Source organism: Trichoderma evansii (genome assembly GCF_050947405.1).
Source record: "Trichoderma evansii strain SZMC 28006 chromosome Unknown GGI43scaffold_1, whole genome shotgun sequence".
Lineage (NCBI taxonomy): Eukaryota > Fungi > Ascomycota > Sordariomycetes > Hypocreales > Hypocreaceae > Trichoderma > Trichoderma evansii.
The window spans coordinates 1965890-1988599 of NW_028145205.1; the positions used below are offsets into that span (position 1 = coordinate 1965890).

Genomic DNA, 22710 nt, shown 5'->3' on the forward strand with positions numbered 1-22710 from the left:
TTTTATATTCACAAGATGAAAACGTCTAATTCCTAATCTCCCACAGTCTAATTTTACCCGAGTCATTACCCACCGCCAACAAGTCGCTCCCCCTTCCAAACGCCACCGTCGTTATTCTCCCCAGAGGAGTCTGCGCCGTCGGCCAATTCCTGTACACCGTGCAGCTCGGCAGGTGCGCCAGCCTCAGGGCGTCCTTCTTATCTCTGCTACCGAAGGCGAGGAGCTGACCGTCGGGCGAGAACGTGAGCACGGTGATGGGCGTGACGAGCTGCTCAAACACGCGCGTAGGGGATGGCGTCTCCTTGACTGTGATGTTCTTGTCGCCGTCCATGGTGAGCAGCGTGGCTCGGTCGTAGATGTTGGTGATACCAGAGTTGGAACCAATGGCTACCCAGCGGTCTTCACCAATGAGCTCGGGACCCTGGTGGCCGCCGAGAGCAATGACAATGCCGCCAATGCAGCCGTCATCGCGCCAGATGCCGACGAAGCTTCTGCTCTCCACGCTGTACTCGCCAACCTGGCCGTCTTTTCCAAGGACTGTTATGCCGTTTCCAGTGCTCCACCAGGCGAAATCTGCGATACCGTGTCTGCTGGACAGTCTGGCCGTGGCGATCCACTGCAGCGAACCAACGTTGAGAATGTTGACGATACCGCCGCCTTTGCGTGATGAACCAATGATGCCCATATATCTGCCACAAGGGCTCAGCTTGAATCTCTCCATCGTCTTGTGCTCCAGCTGGTGGCCCTGAATCTGCGACGTCTTCTGCACAACACCAGTTTTGAGGTCCCAGTGGTGAAAGTATTTCCTTCGTCCACCAATAAAGACCTTGTCGCCACCAGGGTATAAGAATTCGGCTTTTCTGACGTCGACTCCCTTAACTTGTACAGATGTCAATCGAGGATTCGGCACCGGGTAGGCATCAGGAGCAATGTGATGTAAGTAGAGCACCGAGGCAGTGCTGGCCGAGAGCAGAACAGGGTACTCGGGGTGGAAGGACAGACATTCCACGGGCGCAAGGTGCTTATCGGAAATTTCGCGTGTTCGCTGGATACCGATAATTTCTGGGCTGAGTCGTCGCTTCGCAGGGCCACCCGCACCAGCCAGGCTTCTGACATCTCGCAGGAACTCTTCCAATGGCTGGGCAGACACTTCGCTGTCGGACTCGTTGCCGCTCTCGTCTGATGAGCCGGAAGAGGCAGATGAGCGCCGTCTCCTTTTAGTAGGACGGCCGTCTGCTTCCTTGGCCCACGCAGGCATAGGATTGAGTTGGAGGTAGCGCTCTCGGAGTCTTCTGCTGTACTCTGTGCCGCTTACAACATCTTCGGCCTCGGTCAGTCGCAATTTTCGCAGTCGTGTGTGATTCGCAAGCGAGATTCCTAGTCGGTCATCATCGCTATCCTCCCAGGCTGCTGGTTCACCTGTACCCTTCTTCTTCGCCGGCGCAGCTGAAGCTTGAGGCGCCGCGCCGCTTGGGGCAGTGTCGATCATGAACAGGTCCATATCGTCGACATCTTCCAATCCAGCAGCCTCCTCATCGGCCAATTCCAATTCGTTGCCCTCCTTCTCGTCTGAAGCTCCGAATAACGCATTGTTCTTGAAAAGGCTTTCTCCAAAGCTGACTTTGCTGCCGAAAACCAATCGCTCCAAGTCTTCTTCGTCAGAGTCCTTGTCCTGCACCGCAATCACGGGCTTCTTCTGTGTTGTCGAGTCATCATCGGAGTCAATGTCTGATGAAAAGGGGCTTTCAGACTGCTCGTCCTCTGAGAAAGGTTCGTCCTGCGGCGGAGCCATTTTTGCTGATTTGTTCCGCAATGCGGATGTGCTGAGTATCGGTTATTAGTTTGCTCTGCAAAATTTGGGAACTTTTTTTTGAATAATTTTTTGGGTCTGGAGCTCAGCCTTGCAGAACAGAAGCTTGCCTAAGTGGGGTGGTGGGGCGACTCGCAGCTTTTCTTAGGCAAGGCTGAAATTTGAAATGTGTACTTCGCTACATGTACATAGACCACTCTTTAATAGTCGTAACATTTCACTAAACACAGCTTGCTCTATTTAAAATAGTATTACTATTATGGTGATTCAAAACAAAACTCGCTTATTTCAACAATGCAACTTTTTCCAGCTCGCCCTCTAATTTGGAAACCTCCTTGCTCACAGATTCTGCGCACTTCAGCGAGTAAACCGCACCTCGCTGAGCCACATCAACCAGCTTGTCTACTCTGCCTCCTTGAGCCAGACCTGATATCATGACGCCGAGGAATGTATCGCCCACGCCATTTACAGAAACAACGTTTTCCACTTTTTCAACCGGTGGGAATAATCGCATGTAGACACCGCCAATTGCCGGGTTTCCGTTAAATGACCTCGTCAGAATAAATTCCTCGGACTCACGGTCTCGAAGGCGCGGGTCGTCTTTGCCCAGAATGGTTGTCAAAAGAACGCCCTTGGATCCGAGCTTTGTGATTAAGGTTGGGATGTAGGGAAGTAGCTGGATAGACTGCACTGGCACGCCAGCATCAGTCAGCTCCATCGACGTCAGACGAACAAACTTATCTCTAGCGCCGACCATGCCGAATGAATCGATGACCTCGAACCACTCTGGGCTATCTAGATAACCGTTATCCTTGGCTGCAGAGTACATGGCTGAAAGCTCGTAGATGTTGGGTGAAGAGAGGTCAACGCTTTGGTTGGGGAAGACGCCCAGCGGTGGCACTCCGCGCTGTGGGCCGAAGAGACTCTTGGACTTTTCCACCGATACGGGCTCAAAAGCGACTTTGCTCCCGTGTTCATTGGCCGAGTGAACCCAAGTCCTGATGCCTTTGGGGCTCCAGTTTCCATCTACCACAAGCCATTTGGGATCTGTAGCTTTGATAGTTGATTTCCAGTCTTCTGGGAACAAGTGCTGCGAGAAAATGCCCATATCTGCCATGGCCATGACGAGGTTCCTGTTGGCATCGTTTATAGCGACGTATTGAGCGGTTCGGCTTCCAGGGTGTTCTTTCCGGTCAAGCTTCTTCACATATGTGGGATCAAGCCCGGAAGCTTCCAGAGCCGAGAGAACCGTATCACCCGCACTATGTGTATGTTAGCCACAATGTCGTATTTTATTGATCTTCAAACATGAGAGAAGATGCCTACATATCATCGCCAACCATGCTACTGAACTTGACTTGAGCTTGTCGACTCGCGCGATGAGCAGCCAGAGCAACGTTATGGCCGACGCCGCCGATTGACTGGCTTATACTAGCCGGGTTAGACGTATGAGCTTTCGGCTGGCCATCACCGCCGTTGAGGCTGGTGTAATCACAGCTTAAGTCCACAGCGACCGATCCAGCAACAAGGATATCAGCTTTGGGATTTGTTTTTAAAGGAGATGATGGTTTATTTTCGACTTTTGATGAAAACGCCACACTATGATCTGATGAATTTCTATCTAACCGATTAGAGCCATCTTCGTAATACAAAATACAAATACAACTAGGCCCCAAATAAAAATGACTTACGAGCTCGTTCCCTGGCTCAGCAAGCGTGATAATTCCACTGCGACGTTGGTCGCCCTGACAATGTTGGATCGCACCAGCGCCTTGTTGGCAATCACTGCCTTCTCGCCAGTGAGCTCCTTGAGTCTTTGCAAGACGTAAGGGGTGTTTGCACTGCCGGTGAAGCCCTTCTGGTCCGCTTCGGCGACGGCCTGCTCGATGTGTGCCTGCATTTCCTTGGCAGGGACACCAAACTCCTCGGGAATGGGGTTGGCAAAGAGCATGCCCGACTCGATGTTGAGCTTCTCCTGGGCCAGGATCATGGCGGCGGCCTCCTTTTCAGTGTATGTGACTGAGGGGCTCTTGATGCCGCTGTCTCTAGCCCAGAAGGCCGGGAAGTCAATCTTGCCACTTCGTCCATCTGCAAAGGTCGATACCAAGCAACCCTGGGTCTCGAGGTACTCCAATGTGCGGGGGATGTCAAGGAATCCCTTGCAGCCACTGCTGATGACGGCAACGCGAGTTCTTCCCAGCTCAGTCAAATCGGCTGAAATGTCCATGGAGTTTTCGCCGCCACGGTGAACACCACCAAGACCACCAGTTCCAAAGACTCGGATGCCGGCTAATCTAGCCAGAAGCATAGTACCGGCAATAGTTGTACCACCATGAATCTTGCGTCCAGCAAGGCCCTGTAGACATAATCAGTTTGACCGATTACCATTTTATGTAGCTTTTCTAGAAGACGCAAAACTTACCATGCCGGCCAAGTAGGAAATATCTCTTCGTGAAGCCTTGACTGTGCCCTCTTCCTCAATCATGCGAATAATCTCATCAGTCGTGACACCAACTTTGGGCACGCCATCCACAATGGCAATAATGGCCGGGATACCGCCAGTGCTTCGCACCAAGTCCTCATGCTCCCGCGCAAGGTCCTTGCCCAAGGCTCCATGGGTATAAATGGTTGACTCCAAGGCAACAACGGGCTTGTTCTGTGCAATGGCATCAGACACCTCGCTGGATACCTGAAGAAGATCCCGGATGGCATTTGAGCCCGCCGCAGCGCTCAGACCTCGTCGCTGCACGGCATGGCGATGAATTGAAGAGGACAGCAGCCGAGACTGGACTGATCCGGTTTGCCTTAGCAGCACAGAGAGCCGTGAAGTGTTCATGGTGGCCAATGAGGTTGGAAGACCAGGGCTATTTTATTGTTCCTTCAATTGCAAAGCCACTGAGAGAGTTTCCCCCACCTAGTTGATGGTTTCCTCCCCCACTCTTTAACAAAGTCCGGCTAGTATTCTCCGGAGATGAGATGAGATGCTCGGCTTTTGGCGTGCGTTATTTGTGATACGTATCTCGATTGGTTCTTCGCCCTATGCAAGGTGGTATGCAGTAGCAGCAGATCTTATATTCAAGTTTAAAATCAAAGCTGGCGACCGGGCTTCATTTAAGCTGCTATATAGGGCCCGTTGCCGGAGCACCATATCGTGGACCGCCGGCCTCCGAAAGAGTCATGCCGACTAATATCAAACTAATTATCAATGAATCCGCAAATGGTGCCTCTGCCGTGTCCAATTGTTCAGCTGTTTCGCCGTGGTTTTGTTGAATCTCTGGGCAAACTGGGTCTCAAGCGGCGTGTTTTCTATCGGCAAGACGCATTAGGAAATTTTACGATACGAAAGGCGGTGTTAGTGGAATTGGTGCTCCGTTGGCCAATGCGCTATTACACATACTGTACCCAGCCTATATTGCGGCACAGCTTTCGGCATAGTATATTATTGGGGATTCGGCCAACCGCACTCCATCTCCAGGTTCCTCCCACACACAATCCCCACCATTTAGTGGCTGCGATGGCGCTACGACTTCTCTGCTTCTCTGCTACTTTTATCCGCACATCCGATCAAGCTCATAAATAGCCATGCGGGGAAGACACTGAATGGAGTATAGAGGATGCTCGGTTCTGTGATGAACACACACACATATATATAGCGCTTGGAGCCCATTCGCTTTCAACAACAAAAATATTGCCATAATCTGCAACCGTAGGATGCTCCCCGCATTGTGATGAAACAGAAGCCTCGGCAACTATAGCCTATGAGACGCACATGGGCGCAACTCACGACCAGGATGGTTTAGTTCTGCCGTGTTGATCACCTTTATAAGATTGGCCTTCAGCAGCCATTTTAATCCAAAGCAACGAGTTTACCTTGAATCGCAAAAATCTGCATTTCCCGTGGCTTCATTGCATGTTTTCGTATTTCTCGTATCGCGGGTTGATGTTGGATGTTTACGGTGTTTGCAACGCGTTTTGACCAACCACAGTTGTGCAATTACCACCTCTACGCCAAAGTCGCCATATTCGCCAAAGTCGCCGATAAAGACCATCGTCAGCCGTTGACTAAGCATTCATACCACTGCTATCGTATCGACAGGTCGTATTAGGATTGCCATTCTTTTTTTAATCAGCTCAATATTCCCATCGCCCTTACTAGTACCATCACCATGCCAATGCACAACGGCATCCTCCCTCGTGAAGGTTTTTGTTTGGACGTGGTTCTAAGGCTTATCCGCAGAACTGTTCTTAACCCGAACCTCCTGCTGCCCTTGGTTCTTCTCGCTCGTTTTACCAAAAAGGGTCAGGATCTCTCAATTCTGCACCCCAAAGCAGCACAATGGCTAAGAAAGCTCTTCTACATCGCGGTAGCGCGTGGAGTTGGCCGTTGGCTCTCTGACAAGGTCCGAAACAATTGGGTTGACGACAAGTATGACTGGTCAAAGGAGATTGTGCTCATCACAGGGGGCTCGTCAGGCATCGGCGCCTGCATGGTGAAGCTTCTGGATGAGATGAAGGTCACAGTTGTAGTGCTGGACGTCCAAAAGATGACATATGCAGCCTGTAAGTCTTAGCTGGCCGTCACAACCGGGCCGAGCTACTTTGCTCAGCTGCATTGCATTGCAGAGCTGACGGCGTGTTACTACAGCTTCGAGAGTCCACCACTTCTATTGCGACATTAGGTCGCCAGAGAACCTGGCTGCTGTTGCTGAAAAGATAACAAGTCAAGTCGGCCACCCCAGCGTCATCATCAACAACGCCGGTGTCGTCCGGGGCAAGACTATTCTAGATTCCACGCCAGCGGATGTCAGATTTACGTTTGACGTCAATACCTTGGCCCATTTCTGGGTTGTCCAGACATTCTTACCGCATATCGTGGCCCAGAATCACGGCATGGTAGTAACTGTGGCGTCTTATGCCTCGTGGCTTACAATCCCCAACATGGTAGATTATGGCGCATCCAAGGCTGCAGCCATGGCATTCCATGAGGGTCTTTCAGCTGAGTTGAAAACTCGATACAACGCTCCTAGGGTCCGCACTGTAATAGTCCATCCTGGATCTACCAACACAGAGCTCTTTACCGGCTTCGATCAGGGGGCGCCTTTCTTGCTACCCCGACAAGCGCCTGAATCTATTGCCGAGGCAGTAGTCAAGCAGGTCCTGAGCGGTCGAAGTGGTCAGATCATTCTGCCAGAAGCTGGAGGATTATTCCCCTCCTTGCGATCCCAGCCGGACTGGTATTCGTATCGGCTCCGAAGCAAAGCCCAGACTGGTATGCTGAATTATAGCGGGCGGCAGGTTATTGAGGATCCAACTGCAGTTACTACTTCTTTCCAGCCCAGCGGCAGCAATTAGCTCCGACTCCGGGGCCTAAATGGGGAAGCTGGTTGTCACAAGCACGGCCAAAACTTGGTGTTATCGATGGTCTAACTGAGCGAATCAGGCCCTATTCGGCCAGGGCTGGCTGGAGAGGCTGGAGAACTGGGTTTCCAACACCTGAAACTCGTTCCACAATGGCCAGAGATGAGAGGCTAGCGAGCTTTAGCAGTACTACTTCGTAATACAAGTCTGCAGAGTCCTGGGTAGTAGTAGTATTACTATTCACCGTTAATATTAGAAGTGACAGATACTAGTGCCGGCCTCGTGGCGGAGGCATGCAAACCTCCGCAAACTTATGTGCGTTGCCAGTACTTTCGGGCCGTGACACCCAACCATATATTCCCCCATGGAGCAGTAGCCTGGACCGTGGCCTGAGCTGACGATTTGAAATTGCTGTGATCAGGCGATGTTGACGGCAGTGAATGAGGAGGGATCTGCGCCTGGGTGGCTGGCCACTTGGTTAATTGGCAGATGGGATGTTATATACGAGGATGTAGCTCTGTGCTAAAATTGAAGCTGGACCAACTGCACCTCCGCTTTCCAGCGCCGGCTGAATTTCAAGTCCAATCACGGAGATATCAACTGCGTCGTTGGGACAATCGCACTAACATGATTCCATCCGAGGGCCCCTTGGGCTTCGTTGTGAACTGACCTTGAGCCATACTGATGTCAGTACTATTTGCGCCAGCTTAGTAGGTACTACCAACAAGTACCATCGCCACCATCAGGTATCCTACTTGCATGCCTCTTGGACATGGCAGGGAGAGATGCCGGGTATGGATGTGGCAGCGAGTCAGAATCGGGCCAGGCCATTTCATCCTGGCTGGCAGATCGCCATGGCGCGTCCAATGCTTGGTGCTATACGAGTACCATCTAGGTAGGTTTCGCACCGATAAGACGAGATAGCGATGCGGGATGCTACGGGTGCAAGCATGAGAGGTGCATACCATATATGGGCCACGAGGCGAGTGGGAATGGCCGCTTCAACAAGCCTCACTTGCAGGTACTATCTAAGTACTAGGTAGCTGCTAGCTCGGAGTACTCCGTCCATTGCGAAGTATGTTTTGCGGCTGTGGCGTCGACGTTTTTACTTTTTCCATTTTTTTGTCTTTTTCTTTTGTCGTTTATCTTTGTCTAATCTATTTTTTCCTCTTTTGCTAAGACTATACCGGGGCCCTTGTCCATGGTTAGGTAGCATTAAAAAAGCTAAAGAGAGCTACATACGACGACTCGGCGGGTTGACTAAGTCAAGTGATACGGCGCAACAACTTGGTACCCCGTACTTTTGTGCTTCTGCTCATGCCACTTTTCATCACTTGGTACTTCTAAAAAAAATCGGAGCCTGCTGACTCGGCGGAGATCGAGGAAAGGGGACCTGGGACCCCTAGGGAGACCCTTGGGGAAAGAAGGGAAGAACCATCCAAAACAGGACAGACCCAATAAGTGATGCTGGTGTTAGTTGGCTGCCGGAAGAGTGCTGGGATGCAAAGGACCCGGTACACGCTGCAGAGTTTGGGAGTAGGTAGATCCTTACCTGTAGCCATTAAGTAATAATCCATAGGCCATAATCCATAGGCCATGTTCGAGAGCGCCGGAGAGTTTAAAGCGAAGACGGGTCTTTCCACAGGTCTCTAGAATCTCAAACAGATCCGAACATCCTTTTTTTTCTCGCTGCCCTTTCTGTTGGATGGATGGAGCAGAGTGGAGCCGCCGCGTTCTGGAGCAAGCGCGGCCAGTTGCGAAATGGCACCACTTGCCTTCTCCGACGCAGGTGCGGCAGCCAATCAGCGGCGCGCAAACTGAGGCTAGACCATCGGTAAGCAAGCGCCTGGACATGGTGTAACGCCAATGACAACTTTCTGCAGCGCAAAATGGGCTGATCTTGCTCTCAACACCAGTCCAGCACGTCCGTCTGTCATGCCACTTTTGCCGTACGTGCGTCGGGCTTTACCGGGGCCATGCGCTGCTGTGTCGCTCCTTCCGTCAGCCTCCCCGACTGCTGGACCCGGCCGCTGTGGCAGCCAAGCCCTTATAGGCATCATTATGCTCTAGGTACGAAGTAGCTGGTACGAGAGCCTGCCACGGGCTTGTACTGCTGCTGTTGGTTCTTGGGCCGAGCACAGCGTCTGAGCCTCTGCCCGCGCGAGTCGCGAGTACTCCATGCCGTTATTTATTACCAATTTCCCCCCCAAAGCTGCCCTGGGGACCTTCTGATGCCTCCGGCCTAGTAGTATTAGTAGCGGACGCTGCCAGAGCCTGCAGAGGGAATAGAAAACCAAGGGGACGAAGCTTTTTTTCTTCTCCTCGAGGGAAATGGGCTCAGAGCTGCCGAGTGCTGTATGCGTCTGCCACGACGCCGCGTGACACCCTTTGAGATCGACTGCTTTGCGCTGCCGCTACAGACCAGAGGCGGATCCCGGGTGACTGCTTTTGTCTCTCCAACGGCTCTCTATCTTACCTTTTATTCACTGTTGATTTTTTCCTTCTTTTCTATCTGACTGCTTTTCTGTGCATTGTCGCATCATCCTGAGTTTCTGGCCCTAGAACTCCGATCCAGACCCCGGTATCCATCCAATTCGTCGCAGCAGCCAGGGGGGCAAAAGCTGAGGACCAAGCAACGCAGGCCCAACAAAGCCTGTACCGTATATTGTTATTCTTCCAAACGGCACCGAGACTCTGCCATAGTCGAGCAGACTGAGGCCGAGAGGATCCTAAAAGTGCATTGCATTGCGTTGCAGTTGCGGTTGCGCTGCAGCATACGAGGTGTGGTGGAGACGATTCGCTACACATCAAAGCCCATCTCCTGAGGCGCTGAGGCAAACGGGCTATCCATCGCTTCCGCTGTCGTCGGGCACAGCGTGCTGAGTGTCTGGTTTGGAAAAGGCAAAGGCGTCATTGGGCGAGCCTGCAGCTGACCGGCTGTTGAAAAACTACCAGGTTCCCTGGCTGTGGAGCGAGCTTGACTTTTCGGCTGTCTGCTGCATTCTACCAGCCGATAAGCAACACGGCTGGAGCGATTGCTACGGGGTGTAGAGAGCTTCTTTCGCGCTGGCGAACATAACTTCTGACGCTTCGTCTGCCGTCAACATGGCGCCGGGCGTCGTAAGTCCTGCGTCAAACTCGCGGAACCAGAGTCCCAACCGCATGGACGAAGAACCAGATCCAGGCCCATCAAACTATGAAAACGCCGTCGACGATGAGGACGCCACCGATCCTCTCGCTCTGCTACGGAGCCTTCCTGAGCCACCCACCACAACCCAGGTGTGTGTAGTTGGCGCTGGTCCTGCGGGCTTGATGCTGGCGGCAAACCTCGCCCGTTACGGCATTGATGTTGAAGTTGTAGATGATAGAGCGGATCAAACGCCTGTTGGAAGGTATGTTTCAATTACACCATTTGGCCCTGATCCTTTTACCCGATCCAAGAGCTTCTTCCCCCCCTTTGCTCGTGCCATATTTTATGTCTACACATCTTTCACTGCAAATTGTTATAAGATGACAATTTTGAAGTCTTTTCTATTTTCACCAATTTTTTTCTTTCCTGGCCCTATCTCATTATTACTCTCCCTTTTACTTTCTCTCCTTTCTTATTATAAATATTTCTTTATTTTAACATCAAAATGATAAAACAGAGCGGATGGCTTACAGCCCAAATCAATTGAGACATTTCGCCAGATGCGATTGGCTGATCCGCTGCTGCAACGCGGCGTGAGAGTCTTCGACATCTCCTTTTGGCGCAGCACAGCTGACGCACCTCTGCATCGTCTGGGGCGTGAGGTGCATTACCCTCCAGTCATTGATGTTCTGGACCCCTATATCTTGCTCGTTCACCAGGGCATGGTCGAGGGCATATTTGTCGACGACCTGAGGAAGCGCGGAAAGGAAGTGCGCCGGAACACAGCATTTGAATCCCACTACGTTCCAAAATCTGGCCCCGTTCAAGTTCGATGCCACACCAATGTCAACCAGGATAAGAGGACCATCTTGACCAATTATCTCGTCGGATGTAAGCAGAATCAATTAAAACTATAATCAGTCTAGCTACTAACGTGAACCCCCCAAACAGGCGATGGAGCACACTCCAAGGTCCGCAAGAACATGCCCGATGTTGAGGCTGTGGGTATGTCACACCCAGACATCTGGGGTGTCTTGGACGGCGAGCTCATCACCAATTTCCCTGACATCTGGTCAAAGACTCTCGTGTACTCTGAGGAGCACGGCTCTATCCTCATTGTTCCCCGGGAGCGCAACATGACTCGCTTCTACATCGAACTCAAGGCTAGCGCTCGTGCCGACCGCCGCGAGCTTGGCCAAAAGTTCGTTATGCAGCAGGCTCGTAAAATCATGGCTCCCTTTGAAATTGAATGGAAGTACATTGAGTGGTTTGGGCGATATCAAGTGGGCCAACGCGTGGCCAGCCGCTTCACGGATAACAATACCAGAGTATTCCTTGCGGGAGATGCCAGTCACACTCACTCTCCCAAGTCGGCACAGGGCATGAATACGTCCATGCACGACTCTTGGAATCTCTCGTGGAAGTTGAACTTGGCGTGCCGTGGATTGGCCAAGCCCAACCTGCTTGAGAGTTACGAGGTAGAACGCCGCAAGATTGCTCTGGATCTCGTCAATTTTGACTACGAGCATGCCAATCGAATTGCTGAAGGAGATGCCGTCAAAATGGCCGAGAACTTCAGAGCGAATGTCCGATTCATCTCTGGCATTGGCGCTGACTACAGCGAAAGCCCTCTCAACATTACCCGGCCAGAGGATAATTCAGCCATTCTGGGTGCTGCTCGCCCGGGATGCCTCCTGCCCCCAGCCAAGGTATCGCGATACATCGACTCTAACCCAGTGGACGTCCAGCTTGATATCCCCATGCTTGGCCAATTCCGTATCTATCTCCTTATGTGGGATGTGATACAGGCAAGGCCATTCTTGGAGACATTCTGCCGCTCTATTGCGACGCCCAAGTCTCTGGTGAGCCAGCTTTCTGCTGCTGCAAGCGCATCTTACGCGAAGCAGCCCAGAGCGCCGGCGCCTGAAGATGTATATACGCGACCTGAGAGATATACCGTAGTCAGCCACTTGTTTACTTTTGCTTTGATCAGTGGGTTCCCCTCCCCCCCTTTTACTGTTATACAATGACATACCTTTTTGCTAATCTTGATGATGCGTCTAGCCACCATGCCCAAGTCTGAAATTGAAATTTCAGACCTCCCCGCGCTGTTGCAGGATAGCCGGTGGACGTTCTATCTGGATAACGTCCCCGAACTAGATACAAGAGGCGCTTTCTGCACGGAGAAGTGGCTTGGAAGCCTCGGCCCCAGCGAAGTCGCAATCGTCAATGTCCGCCCCGACGGCTATGTTGGCTCTGTCGGTCGTTGGGACACGAACATTGATGAGGCTGGCGAGCAGGCGGCCGCGTGGTTGGATTCTTATTATGGTGGGTTTTTGCAAGCTCCAAACATGCGATCTCCTAGTGTGCAATCTCCAAGCAGAGAGTAAGGAGTTTGCATTTCAAGAGAATCGTTGTTTGTGAAGAACGGAAATTTAAATACATATATGAGAAAGGGAAAAGGATGAATAAAGAGGAGGGATATCAAAAGAAGAACGGAAAGGACTCTCACTGCTTTTTAAACGCAACACACTGTTTTTTGTCATTTGGGATATTCTGACATCTCTTCCAAACTGATTTGATCAATCGTTCATGGCACTTGTTGTTTTTTTTTCTGGCCACAACAAGGCGGGGAATATAGTTATTTTTTGTAAACTGCTTTACTGTCTTTTATATTATATACACATACTCGGGAATCGGTGTAGATACAGCGAGAAGCATGTAGAATGGTACCTTAATGAAATGGAAACGACGGAGAAAAGGGGGGAATTCAAGGCACCCAGATTAAAAATAACCAAAATTCCCGCGCCCCCCTAACATACGAGTTTGTGACGCCACAGATGGACTGAGAACGTAAATGCGGCTTGGTAATGTGGGTTTTGGGGGGAACGTGACCAAGGAAGCATGAGACGTGCGTTTTAACGTGATGCCTTTTTGTTTCGCTGTCTATCTGTCTATGCATGAGATCTCTAGTTGCTACTGCTGTTGTTGCCTTTACAACTGCCTTGTATTTTTTTTTTTTTCAGCGAGGGTTTTGTTAATAGCTGTTTCACCATTCGTTTAATCAATAGTGCGTGCTTTCCCTCCCAAACAACTTAGAACATGAGAATGGTCACGTCTCCGCTCACATCCTCCCCGATGAGCCACCGCTCATCGCCATAAATGCATCCCTTGCTCATGATCTGAGGCCACACCGTGACTGAGAATTCAATCTCCTTCTGGACCTCCTTCCCGCCTTGGCTCTGCTTCCCGGCGGCCGATTGGCCATCCTGAAGGCGAGATGACGAGTTTGAACCGGAGCTAGAGGGTCTCGAGCCGCCATCTCCACTACTCAAACCTCTGGCTTTTCTTTTTCCTTTTTTCTTTCTGGGTATAGGGCCATCTTCATTGACGCCCTGGATATTTATCTTGGGCCGCGAAAATGTGGAGAGGGTGGCCAGCATGAAGCATTGCCGGGCAATGATGCGAATGCCGGCTGGGATGTCCAAGACTTCGGACATGGTCATGTACGGGAAGTCGACATGGCGCCAGCAAGGAGCTCGGCCGGGCCATGTTTCTGAGTGTCTGGCCCAGGGTATTGTTTTCAGAAGCGAGCTTGTTGAGGTGGTATTCGTGGTAATAATGCCGCTGCCGCTGCTGTCTATGTTGGCGGCATCTTCGGCATTCTCGCCATTGTCGTCATAGCCATCGTCCTCCTCCTCCTTGTATGTCTCGGTTGCATGTCTCCTCCATCTGCTTCTGCGGGAAGGCTGTATATTGGCATCGCTTCCACCTCGACATTCATCCACCCACCTTGGTCCATCGCCAACCAGCGGTATCCCCGTCGTCTTTACGAGATGGAAACGCGGCGGGTTCCGAGTGCTATGCCGGCCAGCCGACCATTTGTGATCTTCCTCCGTGAAGAAGATGTGGCCGCAGGCAGTGTCTCTGGAGTCATCCCAGGTACAGTCGTCCAGAGCCAACGTGCGTAGCGACGGTGTCAGGCGTTGCAAAACGGACCATGCGTCAAGGTCAGGGTTTGTCATTTTGCGAATGACGCGAGGTCCCAACATTTCATCTGGTTGCGCCTCGCCTGATATATCTTCAGATGGTCTGTATTTCGAAGGATTGCCAAACTCCCATATTATGAGCCGTTCGATGGGCTCTCTGGTGTTCGAGAGAGTGGGGGATGGAAAGGGCGTAACCTGCCATAAGTAGATAGCATAATGAGTAGCGTTGTGTGTTGAGAAGAAACGATCTGCTTTATTCACCTGGAGACCAAGATCGTGAATCTCAAACTCACAGCGAAATTCAACCTCCCAGGTGTAGGTCGGTGTAACTGCGCCAGCAGCAGGCCGCTGAGGAATGACGCCATCCCAAGAGCCAGTCCGACGGACGTCGTACACGGTTACATAGTGGCGATGAAACGATTCGGTGCTCATAGGAACTATTGGGCACCATTCAATCACAAGAATGCCATGGCTAATCCGCAGCCGCCTCACAATCTTGTCCTTCATCTCAAACGGAACCTTGACCTCCACCCCATTCGCCAGATCTCGGGCCCGGTATTCCGGCCCGGAGGAGCCCGTCTTCGGCGCTGGGTAGACCAGCAGCCCCTCTGTCGGTGCCACCGTCCATACCGGATCCTGATAGTGAAATACCGTATTTCTGTTATTCAGGCTCAAGACCCGGTTCCAAGGCGCCACGCCTTGAAACAGCGTTGGGCTCTTCAGCACAGGCACCTTGATAATCTGGCAGGGTTTTGCCCGACCCAGGTAATAATACCGCCTCGCCAGCTGCGCAAACACGGCAGCCCAGTTCCCACGGTCAAGAGATTCGTTGTCCTCGGCTCTGAGAAGCTGCCTGAGTCGCCGGCCTTCCCGAGAGCGAGGGAAATGCCTCGAGATGAGGGTGACGCAGAGCTCGTCTCTCATAAGAGCCTCGTGAATGAGGCGAGAAGTGCGTCGGCAGCTGATAATGCGTATGGGGGAGAGATATAAGATGATGTCACAGAAGATGTGGTAGGGGAGGTTAACCAGCACAAGGTCCATCGTAAGTATCTATCTTATTCTCTGATATTTGTGAGTATGATGTTTATTTGGGATGCATTTGAAAGAAGAAGTAAAGAAAACGATGAGATGGGATGAAGCGGTGTTTAGCATGGGCTTAGATGCAGGTTGTTTATGGCAGGAGACGATGTTGTAAGCGGTTGCTGAGGCAGGTGGCATGTGACATGCCTGGATGCTGTTTATGGCTTGAGGACATTGTTTTTTACATCGCTTCAATTTCCATGGCGACAAAAATGGCTTCTTATTCTCGATTTTTAATTGTATGATGCATGTGCATGAATTTCTAGGCTTCCACCTTTTTTAGGTGAGCACCTTGTGTACTAAGCCGAGTCCAACGCCACATTATATGGCAAATTCACAGCTGATAGATATCTTGAGATCATAGCATATTGATTTTTTAACTTGATTTAACGTAAATTTATTTCATCTCGACAAAGACATTTTCATGCCATCTAGCAGAATCTGGTCGTGACTACATTATCATTCAAAAAATATACATGCATGGTGCTGAGACAACCGCTGATGGTTTCTCCCTCCCCATTTTCCCCCTTTTATTCCATCACAGCAAACGATTTTAATTCGTTATCCCGCACATTCATTCGCATACATACAGACAACGCCCGCCCCACCACTCTCATCATAACAAACTTCAACTAGCCTCTCCTCTACTGCAGCGTAGGCATGTTCACCGTAGCCTTGTTAGCAACGGCGTCAGCACTCTGCCACAGCGCCGTCACCGTCTTCTGCTGTGTGTAGAAGTTGATACCGGGTCGGCCATAGAATGTGTTGGCACCACCTCCAGCAATGGACTTCTTGTTTCCGGTGAAGGAGAACATGGGCAACGGCACGGGGATGGGCACATTGATACCAATCTGGCCGGGCTCAATCTTCCTTCGGAAGGTCTCCGCGGTAGCACCTGACTTGGTGAAGATGGCGGCACCGTTACCATACTCATTCTTGTTGATGAGCTCAATGGCCTCGTCAAGAGTGTCAACGTTCAGGCACACCAGCACGGGGCCAAAGATCTCCTGCTTGTAGCAAGTCATGTCGGTGGTGACGTCGGTGATGATGGTGGGGGCAATGAAGTTGCCGTTGGGGTACTTGGAAGGCTTGAAGCCACGGCCATCGAGCAGGATCTTGGCGCCCTCCTTCTCGGCGCTGGCAATCAGGCTCTCGATGCGCTCCTTGCTCTGGGGAGAGATGACGGGGCCCAGGTCGGCACCGTCCTCGAAGCCACCATCAACCTTGAGGGCCTTGGCGCGCTCGGCCAACTCAGGAAGCCACTCCTTGGTCTCGCCAACCATGACAAGAGTGCTCAGGGCCATGCAGCGCTGACCAGCAGCACCAAAGGCGGCACCAGTAACGGCGTTGAGGAAGTGGTTCTTGTTGCAGTCAGGGAGAACAGCAGCGTGGTTCTTGGCTCCCAGGTTGGCCTGGACACGCTTACCGTTGGCAGAAGCTCGTGAGTAGATGTACTCACCAGCCTTGTTGCCACCAACAAAGCTGACGGCCTTGATAGCGGGCTCATCAAGGATGAAGTTGACGGTGTCGTGAGCGCCATGGATGACGCTGACAACTCCGGGAGGGAATCCAGCCTTCTCAGCAAGCTCGACGAGGATCATGGCAGCACCAGGGTCACGCTCTGAGGGCTTGATGATGATGGTGTTACCAGTGATGGTGGCAATGGGGATAGACCAGAGAGGAATCATGGCAGGGAAGTCTAGAGAGACGATTGTTAGCCATATACCGTCTAAGACACCACGAATTTGAACATCAACAACTTACTAAAGGGGCAGATGGCAGCAGTGACGCCTAATGGCTCACGGTAGCTTCTCGTCTCCATGTCCTTGGCAACCTCCAGAACCTCACCCTTGAGCAGCTCAGGTCCGCCAACGGCAGCCTCAGCAACCTGCAGACCACGCAGCACATCTCCCTTGGCATCGGCAAAGGTCTTGCCCTGCTCGAGCGTGATGCTGGCGGCCAGTCTGTCCCAGTTGTCCTTGATCAGCTGCACATAGCGGAACAGGATCTGCTGGCGGAACAGCACAGTGGTGTCCCTCCAGGCGAGGTATGCCTTTTGTGAAGACTCAACGACGGCCTTCATCTCGGCCTCGGTCATCTGCGGCACACGCGTGACAAGGTGGTTGGTGGCCGGGTCGGCCAGATCGAAGTACTTGTCCGTGGAGGACTGCACGAACTTGTTGTCGATGAAGTAGGGAGTGTTGCGGATCTCCTCAATGGGCTCGTGGGTGGTCGGGAAGCTGGTAGCCGTCGAGGCGAGGGCATCCATGGGCTTCAGCTGTGCCGCCGTGGCGTGTATCCGCCGGGCAGCGGTGGCGGCCTGAGATGCTTTGGAGTTGGAGGCCATCTTGGAGAGGGCAATGGCTGAGCGAGGAGAGGCTGCTGCGGTCAGGGGCCTGCGGGCAGTAGCAGAGGCGCTGCTTGCGATGAAGCGACGCATATTAGTAATTGGAGGGGGGAGAAGAAAGAAGGGGAGCAATGGCCGAGGTGGTGATGATGGGTATTAGTAGATGTTGGAGTAGTGACGAGATGGGACGGTACGCGGGGGCAGTTGTCTTGCTTCCTGTCTTCCTGTCCACTAGAGTCTCTTCGTCTCTCTCATGCGTCTCAATCCAATCACGTACGTACACGCACAAAAGAAAAAAGAAACCGTCGCCCTGCATCGTCCTCCCCCCAAGTGGTATTTATTCTCACCCGCTTTCCCCGTTATAACCAGCGATTACACACGGCTACGGCCGGACGTGGGGAAGGGGAGGCGAATTAAGATGGGGGGAAAACCAGGACCCAGATAGCCGCAAGGCCAATGTGGGGTAGGGCGCCGCATCACTCGGCGTGGGATTCCCTGGCAAATTACCACAGATGCTGTTAAGCCGATGCCGCTTCATGCCGAAGCCATTGGCCAGCCCAGACGCCGTGGCAGACGCCGTTTCCTTCGGGCAGGTCCATTTGTTACATAAGCCGGCGTGCTGACGGCGACCCGGTGTCTGGTGGCTGCGGTATTACTGTGTGCTCACCTGCATTGCCTGAGACAAGCTTAGTTGTTGCTACGATCATCATCCTGCTCGGCAACGCTGCAGCTATAAAAGCTCCGATGACGGGGGGCCTTTGCCGAGAAAAGTACGAGATAGAGCTGTGCTCTTGACGCCATCACCCAAGCTATGGACACCGTCAGTTTATTTCCAGTGCACTAGAGAGTCAAGTCTACCGAGGATACGGCCAAGGGCGCCCTTTGAGGGGAGATGGATTACTATTAGAAAGGTTTCCGTATATGGCCTGGTAGCCGTATAGAGCATCTACTAGCCGCGTATTAGTGGTATCAGCAGGTCTCTCCTCCGCACAAGCAAACATGTCAACATCAACGAGATTTCAGCAGCCAGCAAACAATCAATTCAACTCAATGCCAATACTGTACGAATAAAAACTAGTACCACGTGTTGCTTGCGCCTAATTCCTTCGATTCGACTCATGCATTGGTGCCCTTCCTCAACCCGTGCCCTAGGCTGTAATCGGTGCTTACCTTCCTGCGAGGTAATCTTTATCTGCACAATCATAATTACTGCTTGCCTATGTACTCCATAATACCTACTGCCGTTGCAAAAAGATTCCCGTTGCAACATGGATCTTATCTGACAGGCACCACTTGGGTAGTATTCTCAAATCAAAAGGGAACAAGTAATAACAATAGATTCCAATTTTTTTTAACAAAGTTTGTTTTATAATATTCATGCTCCGTTGCCTATGCTTCCAAATCTCACTGTGGGTTCTGTCCCAGATACTGGTATATTGGATATGTTGTTTTTGTTCATCTCACATCTCGCTTGCTATTTGATCCCATTCACTCAACAAAAGAAAAGCAGCCGTCCTTTTTAGATTTTTACGATTGGCTGCGAGTGGTGCGCTTGGTGACCTCGCCCTTGGCCTTGTCGGCACCAGTGGCGGCAGCCTCGGACTGGTCCTTGGCCTTGTCCTTGGAGGTGGCAGCGGCCTTTTTGGGGGCAGGGGCAGAAGAGCCGCCAAGGTTGACCAGGACGGCAATAATGGCAATCAGAGAAACGAAAACGGCGGCAATACCACCAGCGATCTCGGGAACAAACTTGATGGCCTCAATGGGGTCGCGCTGGGCAATGGTGAGGAACAGGTCAAGCTTCTCCTTGATGAAGAGGACGGGGTCATCGAGGAAGACAAGGTCAGAAGGAGACTTGATGTCGTCAACCTTGGGCTTGTCAGCCTCCTCGAGAGTCTTCTCAATGGGGTGCTTGACGAAGAAAGTCTCAGCCGCCAGCTTCTCGGCATCCTCAACGGAGTGGCCAATGTAGATGTTGTCAAAGAGGATGCCGTTGGTCATGGTCCAGATCTCGAAACCAATCTGCGTAGAAACAATTAGCAAACACGCTTCCATAGAATTAGACGAAAATGGGTTGAACTTACAGCGCCAATGGGCTCAAAGTTGGAGGGAGTCTTGTCCTCGTAGTAGTCAGGGTTCTTGATCTTGCGAGGAGCCCAGACACCCTTGTAGGCGGGGTTGTCAATGAAGGGAGCAGACCACTTGCCCTTGTAGTCCGGGTTCTTGATCAAAGGCTTGGTCCAGGGGCCGCATCCAGAGACGTCGTCACACTTGGGGTTGGGGACGGTGGGGGCGATCCAGTCACCATCCTCCTCATCATCCCAATCCTCGGGCTTCTCAGCCTCGGGGTCGGCAACGACGGTGGGCTCGTTCTCAAGCCAGTCCTCGGGCTTGGTAGCCTCCTCGTCGACGATCTCAAAAGGAGCCTCCTCATCCCAGTCCTCAGGCTTCACGGCCTCGGGGTCAGCGATACGGGCCTCGTCAACCCAGTCCTCGGGCTTGGAGTCCTTGGCGTCGTCAATCTCCTTCGGGGGGTTGATGGAGGGGGTAAGGTCCTCGAGGAGGCTGCCAGCCTTGGTCTCAACACCGTTCTGTCGGATGGAGAAGGTGTTGTTGGGGTGGACAATGAGGGTGTAAAGCTCGGTGGTCTTGACAATGTTGACCGCGGGAGCGGAGTTGAGGTGCTTCTCCTCGTACTCGCCCGTCTTGGGGTTCTTGTGGTTGACAATGAAGTGAACCCGGTTGTTGTGGCCACACTTGTCCGGACCAAACATGATGACGTACGGGGTAGTGTTGCTGAACTCATCCTGGTGGAGAGCCTTGTTGTCCCGCAGAAGCTTCATGTAAGCACCACCGCAGTCCAATCCGTCTAGAAAGCGCACGCGCACGTCAGCATATGTTTAAATCGCTTCGTTTTACAGATATTGGAATCTCTTTCCAGGTGTCAACTTACTCTGGAGCTTCACCTCATACTGAACAACGAGGGTCTTGCCCTTGTTGTCAATCTTCTTGGGGAACTTGGCCGAGATGGCGTGGTGGGCGGCAGCGTTCTTGATGACCAGTCCCTTGTCGCCCTCGATACCCTTGTACTGGAAGGGCTCCTCAACAGACCATTCACCAACATAGGCCCATTCCTCCTCCTCGTTGTCCTTGTCGGAGGCGGTGGTGTCCTTCTTGGCGTGGGAAGGCTTCCACCGTGTCTCCCAGTCATCGGTGAACTGCTCAAGGAAGTCTGCCTTGATGGTGGTGGGCTGGTGGTCTTGTCGTTAGCATGCAATTCGCAGTATGGCCTTACGAGTACCATCCAAGCAACAGCGATTGCTGCTGCTTCTGGAAACAAAACATTCTGTTTCCACATTCAACACCAAGAGGGAAAGCAGCTTACAGTGAAGGTAGGAAGTTCTGGCACAGCCTTGGACTCTTCAACTTCCTCGGCATACGCGACACCAGCGAGCAGAGCCGCGGCGGCGGCGACGGTGTTGAACTTCATATCGAGAAGTGCAACCTGGTCGACAGGCTTAAAGTCACTGCAAAAAGTCTACCAAAGCGCAGAGCGCAACGAGGATGCTTAGAGAGTGCGGGGGAGAAGAGAAGGAAGTGATGCCAACAGAGCAGTCCCAGCGCTCGAAGAGAAAGATGAATTCTCAAGAGTTTGGTTGAAGGAAGAGGAAAAAAGAAGAAAAAGTTGAGATGCGCGCGGCGACACTTGAAGAAGGCTGGGGAAACGGCCGGCCAGGTCTTGAGGACACGTAGAAGCTATCCAGGGCCACCACCAAAATTTAGCTGCCAAGTTAGTTCTTGATGCGGGGGTCGAGCTGCCAGGCTGGGTTAAATCGCAAAATGTACGTACCCGAACTCATCGGAAGCAGCCCAATTCTCCAATCAGAGCCGCTGAAACAGACGAGAATAAAGTCCCGGATGAGTTCCTTTGGCGCCGCTGCAACCCACGTGTGGGGCCTGGCCTGCTGATTGCTGCTGCAAGTACTATACATCACTTTTTTTTTTTTTTTAGAATTCTGTAGAATTTCTTTGGAGAAGTAGACAATCAACACCAATTGAGGTAATCCAGCAGGCCAAAGCCATCATACGCATTACAATATGAAAAATAGAGCATATCTCATTTATTCATTATGCAAATGTCCCTGTTTCTATGCCTTCGCCGAATCAATTGATCATCTTACGCAGTTGGTAGCATCAATTTATTACCCGTGAGACAGAGGAGGGGAAATGGTGGAGGAACCTGGCTAGACGGGACAGAAGATGCCACATGTCCAATATCGTGCTGCGCAAACAAGGTAACCTCGGATTAGGTGCTCACTATGCTGACCCAAAGACTGGCTCTTCTGTATTATTACATGCAGCACGGAATATGATCTTAAATGTTGCTTTGGTTATTTTTCTCTTCTCCTTCAATACCGTTGCTTCTCTGCACTTTTTTTTTCCTTCACTATGGAGAGCCTAAAATTTTTAGCACATCGATCGATTTCTAATGCACACAAGAGCTGCCCCATTAATGTGACAAGCCGCTAAGTTTGCCGCTATTATTACGGAGTTGCACCAAAGAATCGTACAGAGGCACCGCTAAGGCACTAGCCCGTGCAGATGTGCCGAGAATATTTCGGGAACGGCTCTTCAACATCTGAAATCGCCCAGCTATCCAGTGTTTGTAATTCAGCTCTGAACTGAGGAAGCCATCATGGCATTACTTCATACATCAGTACTCTTAATTCAATCTATTGGATTATTAGCTGGTATACACGTGTAGCTAATGATTTTATACCCAGCCGGGTAGCCTTGTATAACAAAAGCTGCACATTATATCAGACAGCACGTGTCGATATATGCAAGACAAATTGCGTACATGCAGCAATTACTAATTTATGCAGTGCATGTATTACGGCTTCGGATTAGTAGTTTTGAGGCATGATATCTCAAATTACTTATTAGGTATTACTTCGTAGAACCCGGTAGATCGCATGTCTACATACAGTCTGATCTG

General features: G+C 51.6%; 6 protein-coding genes across 6 annotated transcripts; 2 read left to right on the forward strand and 4 right to left on the reverse strand.

Annotated features, from left to right (window-relative positions):
- Positions 1 to 25: 25 nt before the first annotated feature.
- On the reverse strand, positions 26 to 5243 carry GGI43DRAFT_419898 (Indigoidine synthase A like protein-domain-containing protein; the record flags this gene model as incomplete). Its single annotated transcript, XM_083207746.1, has 6 exons — positions 26 to 1823; positions 2104 to 3072; positions 3137 to 3427; positions 3502 to 4166; positions 4233 to 4553; positions 5208 to 5243. The coding sequence occupies 6 exons, from the start codon at positions 5241 to 5243 to the stop codon at positions 26 to 28; spliced, it is 4080 nt and encodes a 1359-aa protein (XP_083066263.1).
- A 440-nt stretch (positions 5244 to 5683) lies between these two features.
- On the forward strand, positions 5684 to 7410 carry GGI43DRAFT_19669 (SDR family oxidoreductase). Its single transcript, XM_083200019.1, has 2 exons — positions 5684 to 6370; positions 6456 to 7410. Exons 1-2 carry the CDS (start codon positions 5977 to 5979, stop codon positions 7160 to 7162), a joined length of 1101 nt encoding a protein of 366 aa, XP_083066264.1. The 5' UTR covers positions 5684 to 5976; the 3' UTR covers positions 7163 to 7410.
- Positions 7411 to 10125: 2715 nt separating this feature from the next.
- GGI43DRAFT_19746 (FAD binding domain-containing protein) lies at positions 10126 to 12789 on the forward strand. The gene is made up of 4 exons (XM_083200031.1): positions 10126 to 10560; positions 10816 to 11189; positions 11250 to 12290; positions 12363 to 12789. The coding sequence occupies exons 1-4, from the start codon at positions 10274 to 10276 to the stop codon at positions 12686 to 12688; spliced, it is 2028 nt and encodes a 675-aa protein (XP_083066265.1). The 5' UTR covers positions 10126 to 10273; the 3' UTR covers positions 12689 to 12789.
- A 430-nt stretch (positions 12790 to 13219) lies between these two features.
- Positions 13220 to 15696, reverse strand: GGI43DRAFT_19748 (F-box protein). Its single transcript, XM_083200032.1, has one exon. The coding sequence runs from the start codon at positions 15326 to 15328 to the stop codon at positions 13394 to 13396; it is 1935 nt and encodes a 644-aa protein (XP_083066266.1). The 5' UTR covers positions 15329 to 15696; the 3' UTR covers positions 13220 to 13393.
- A 52-nt stretch (positions 15697 to 15748) lies between these two features.
- On the reverse strand, positions 15749 to 18210 carry GGI43DRAFT_390789 (Aldehyde/histidinol dehydrogenase). The gene is made up of 2 exons (XM_083204364.1): positions 17132 to 18210; positions 15749 to 17066 (listed from the first exon to the last, which is right to left on the reverse strand). Exons 1-2 carry the CDS (start codon positions 17805 to 17807, stop codon positions 16012 to 16014), a joined length of 1731 nt encoding a protein of 576 aa, XP_083066267.1. The 5' UTR covers positions 17808 to 18210; the 3' UTR covers positions 15749 to 16011.
- Positions 18211 to 19241: 1031 nt separating this feature from the next.
- Positions 19242 to 21201, reverse strand: GGI43DRAFT_419903 (calnexin; the record flags this gene model as incomplete). The annotated part of the gene is made up of 4 exons (XM_083207747.1): positions 19242 to 19733; positions 19796 to 20580; positions 20665 to 20962; positions 21097 to 21201. 4 exons carry the CDS (start codon positions 21199 to 21201, stop codon positions 19242 to 19244), a joined length of 1680 nt encoding a protein of 559 aa, XP_083066268.1.
- Between the last annotated feature and the right edge of the window lie 1509 nt (positions 21202 to 22710).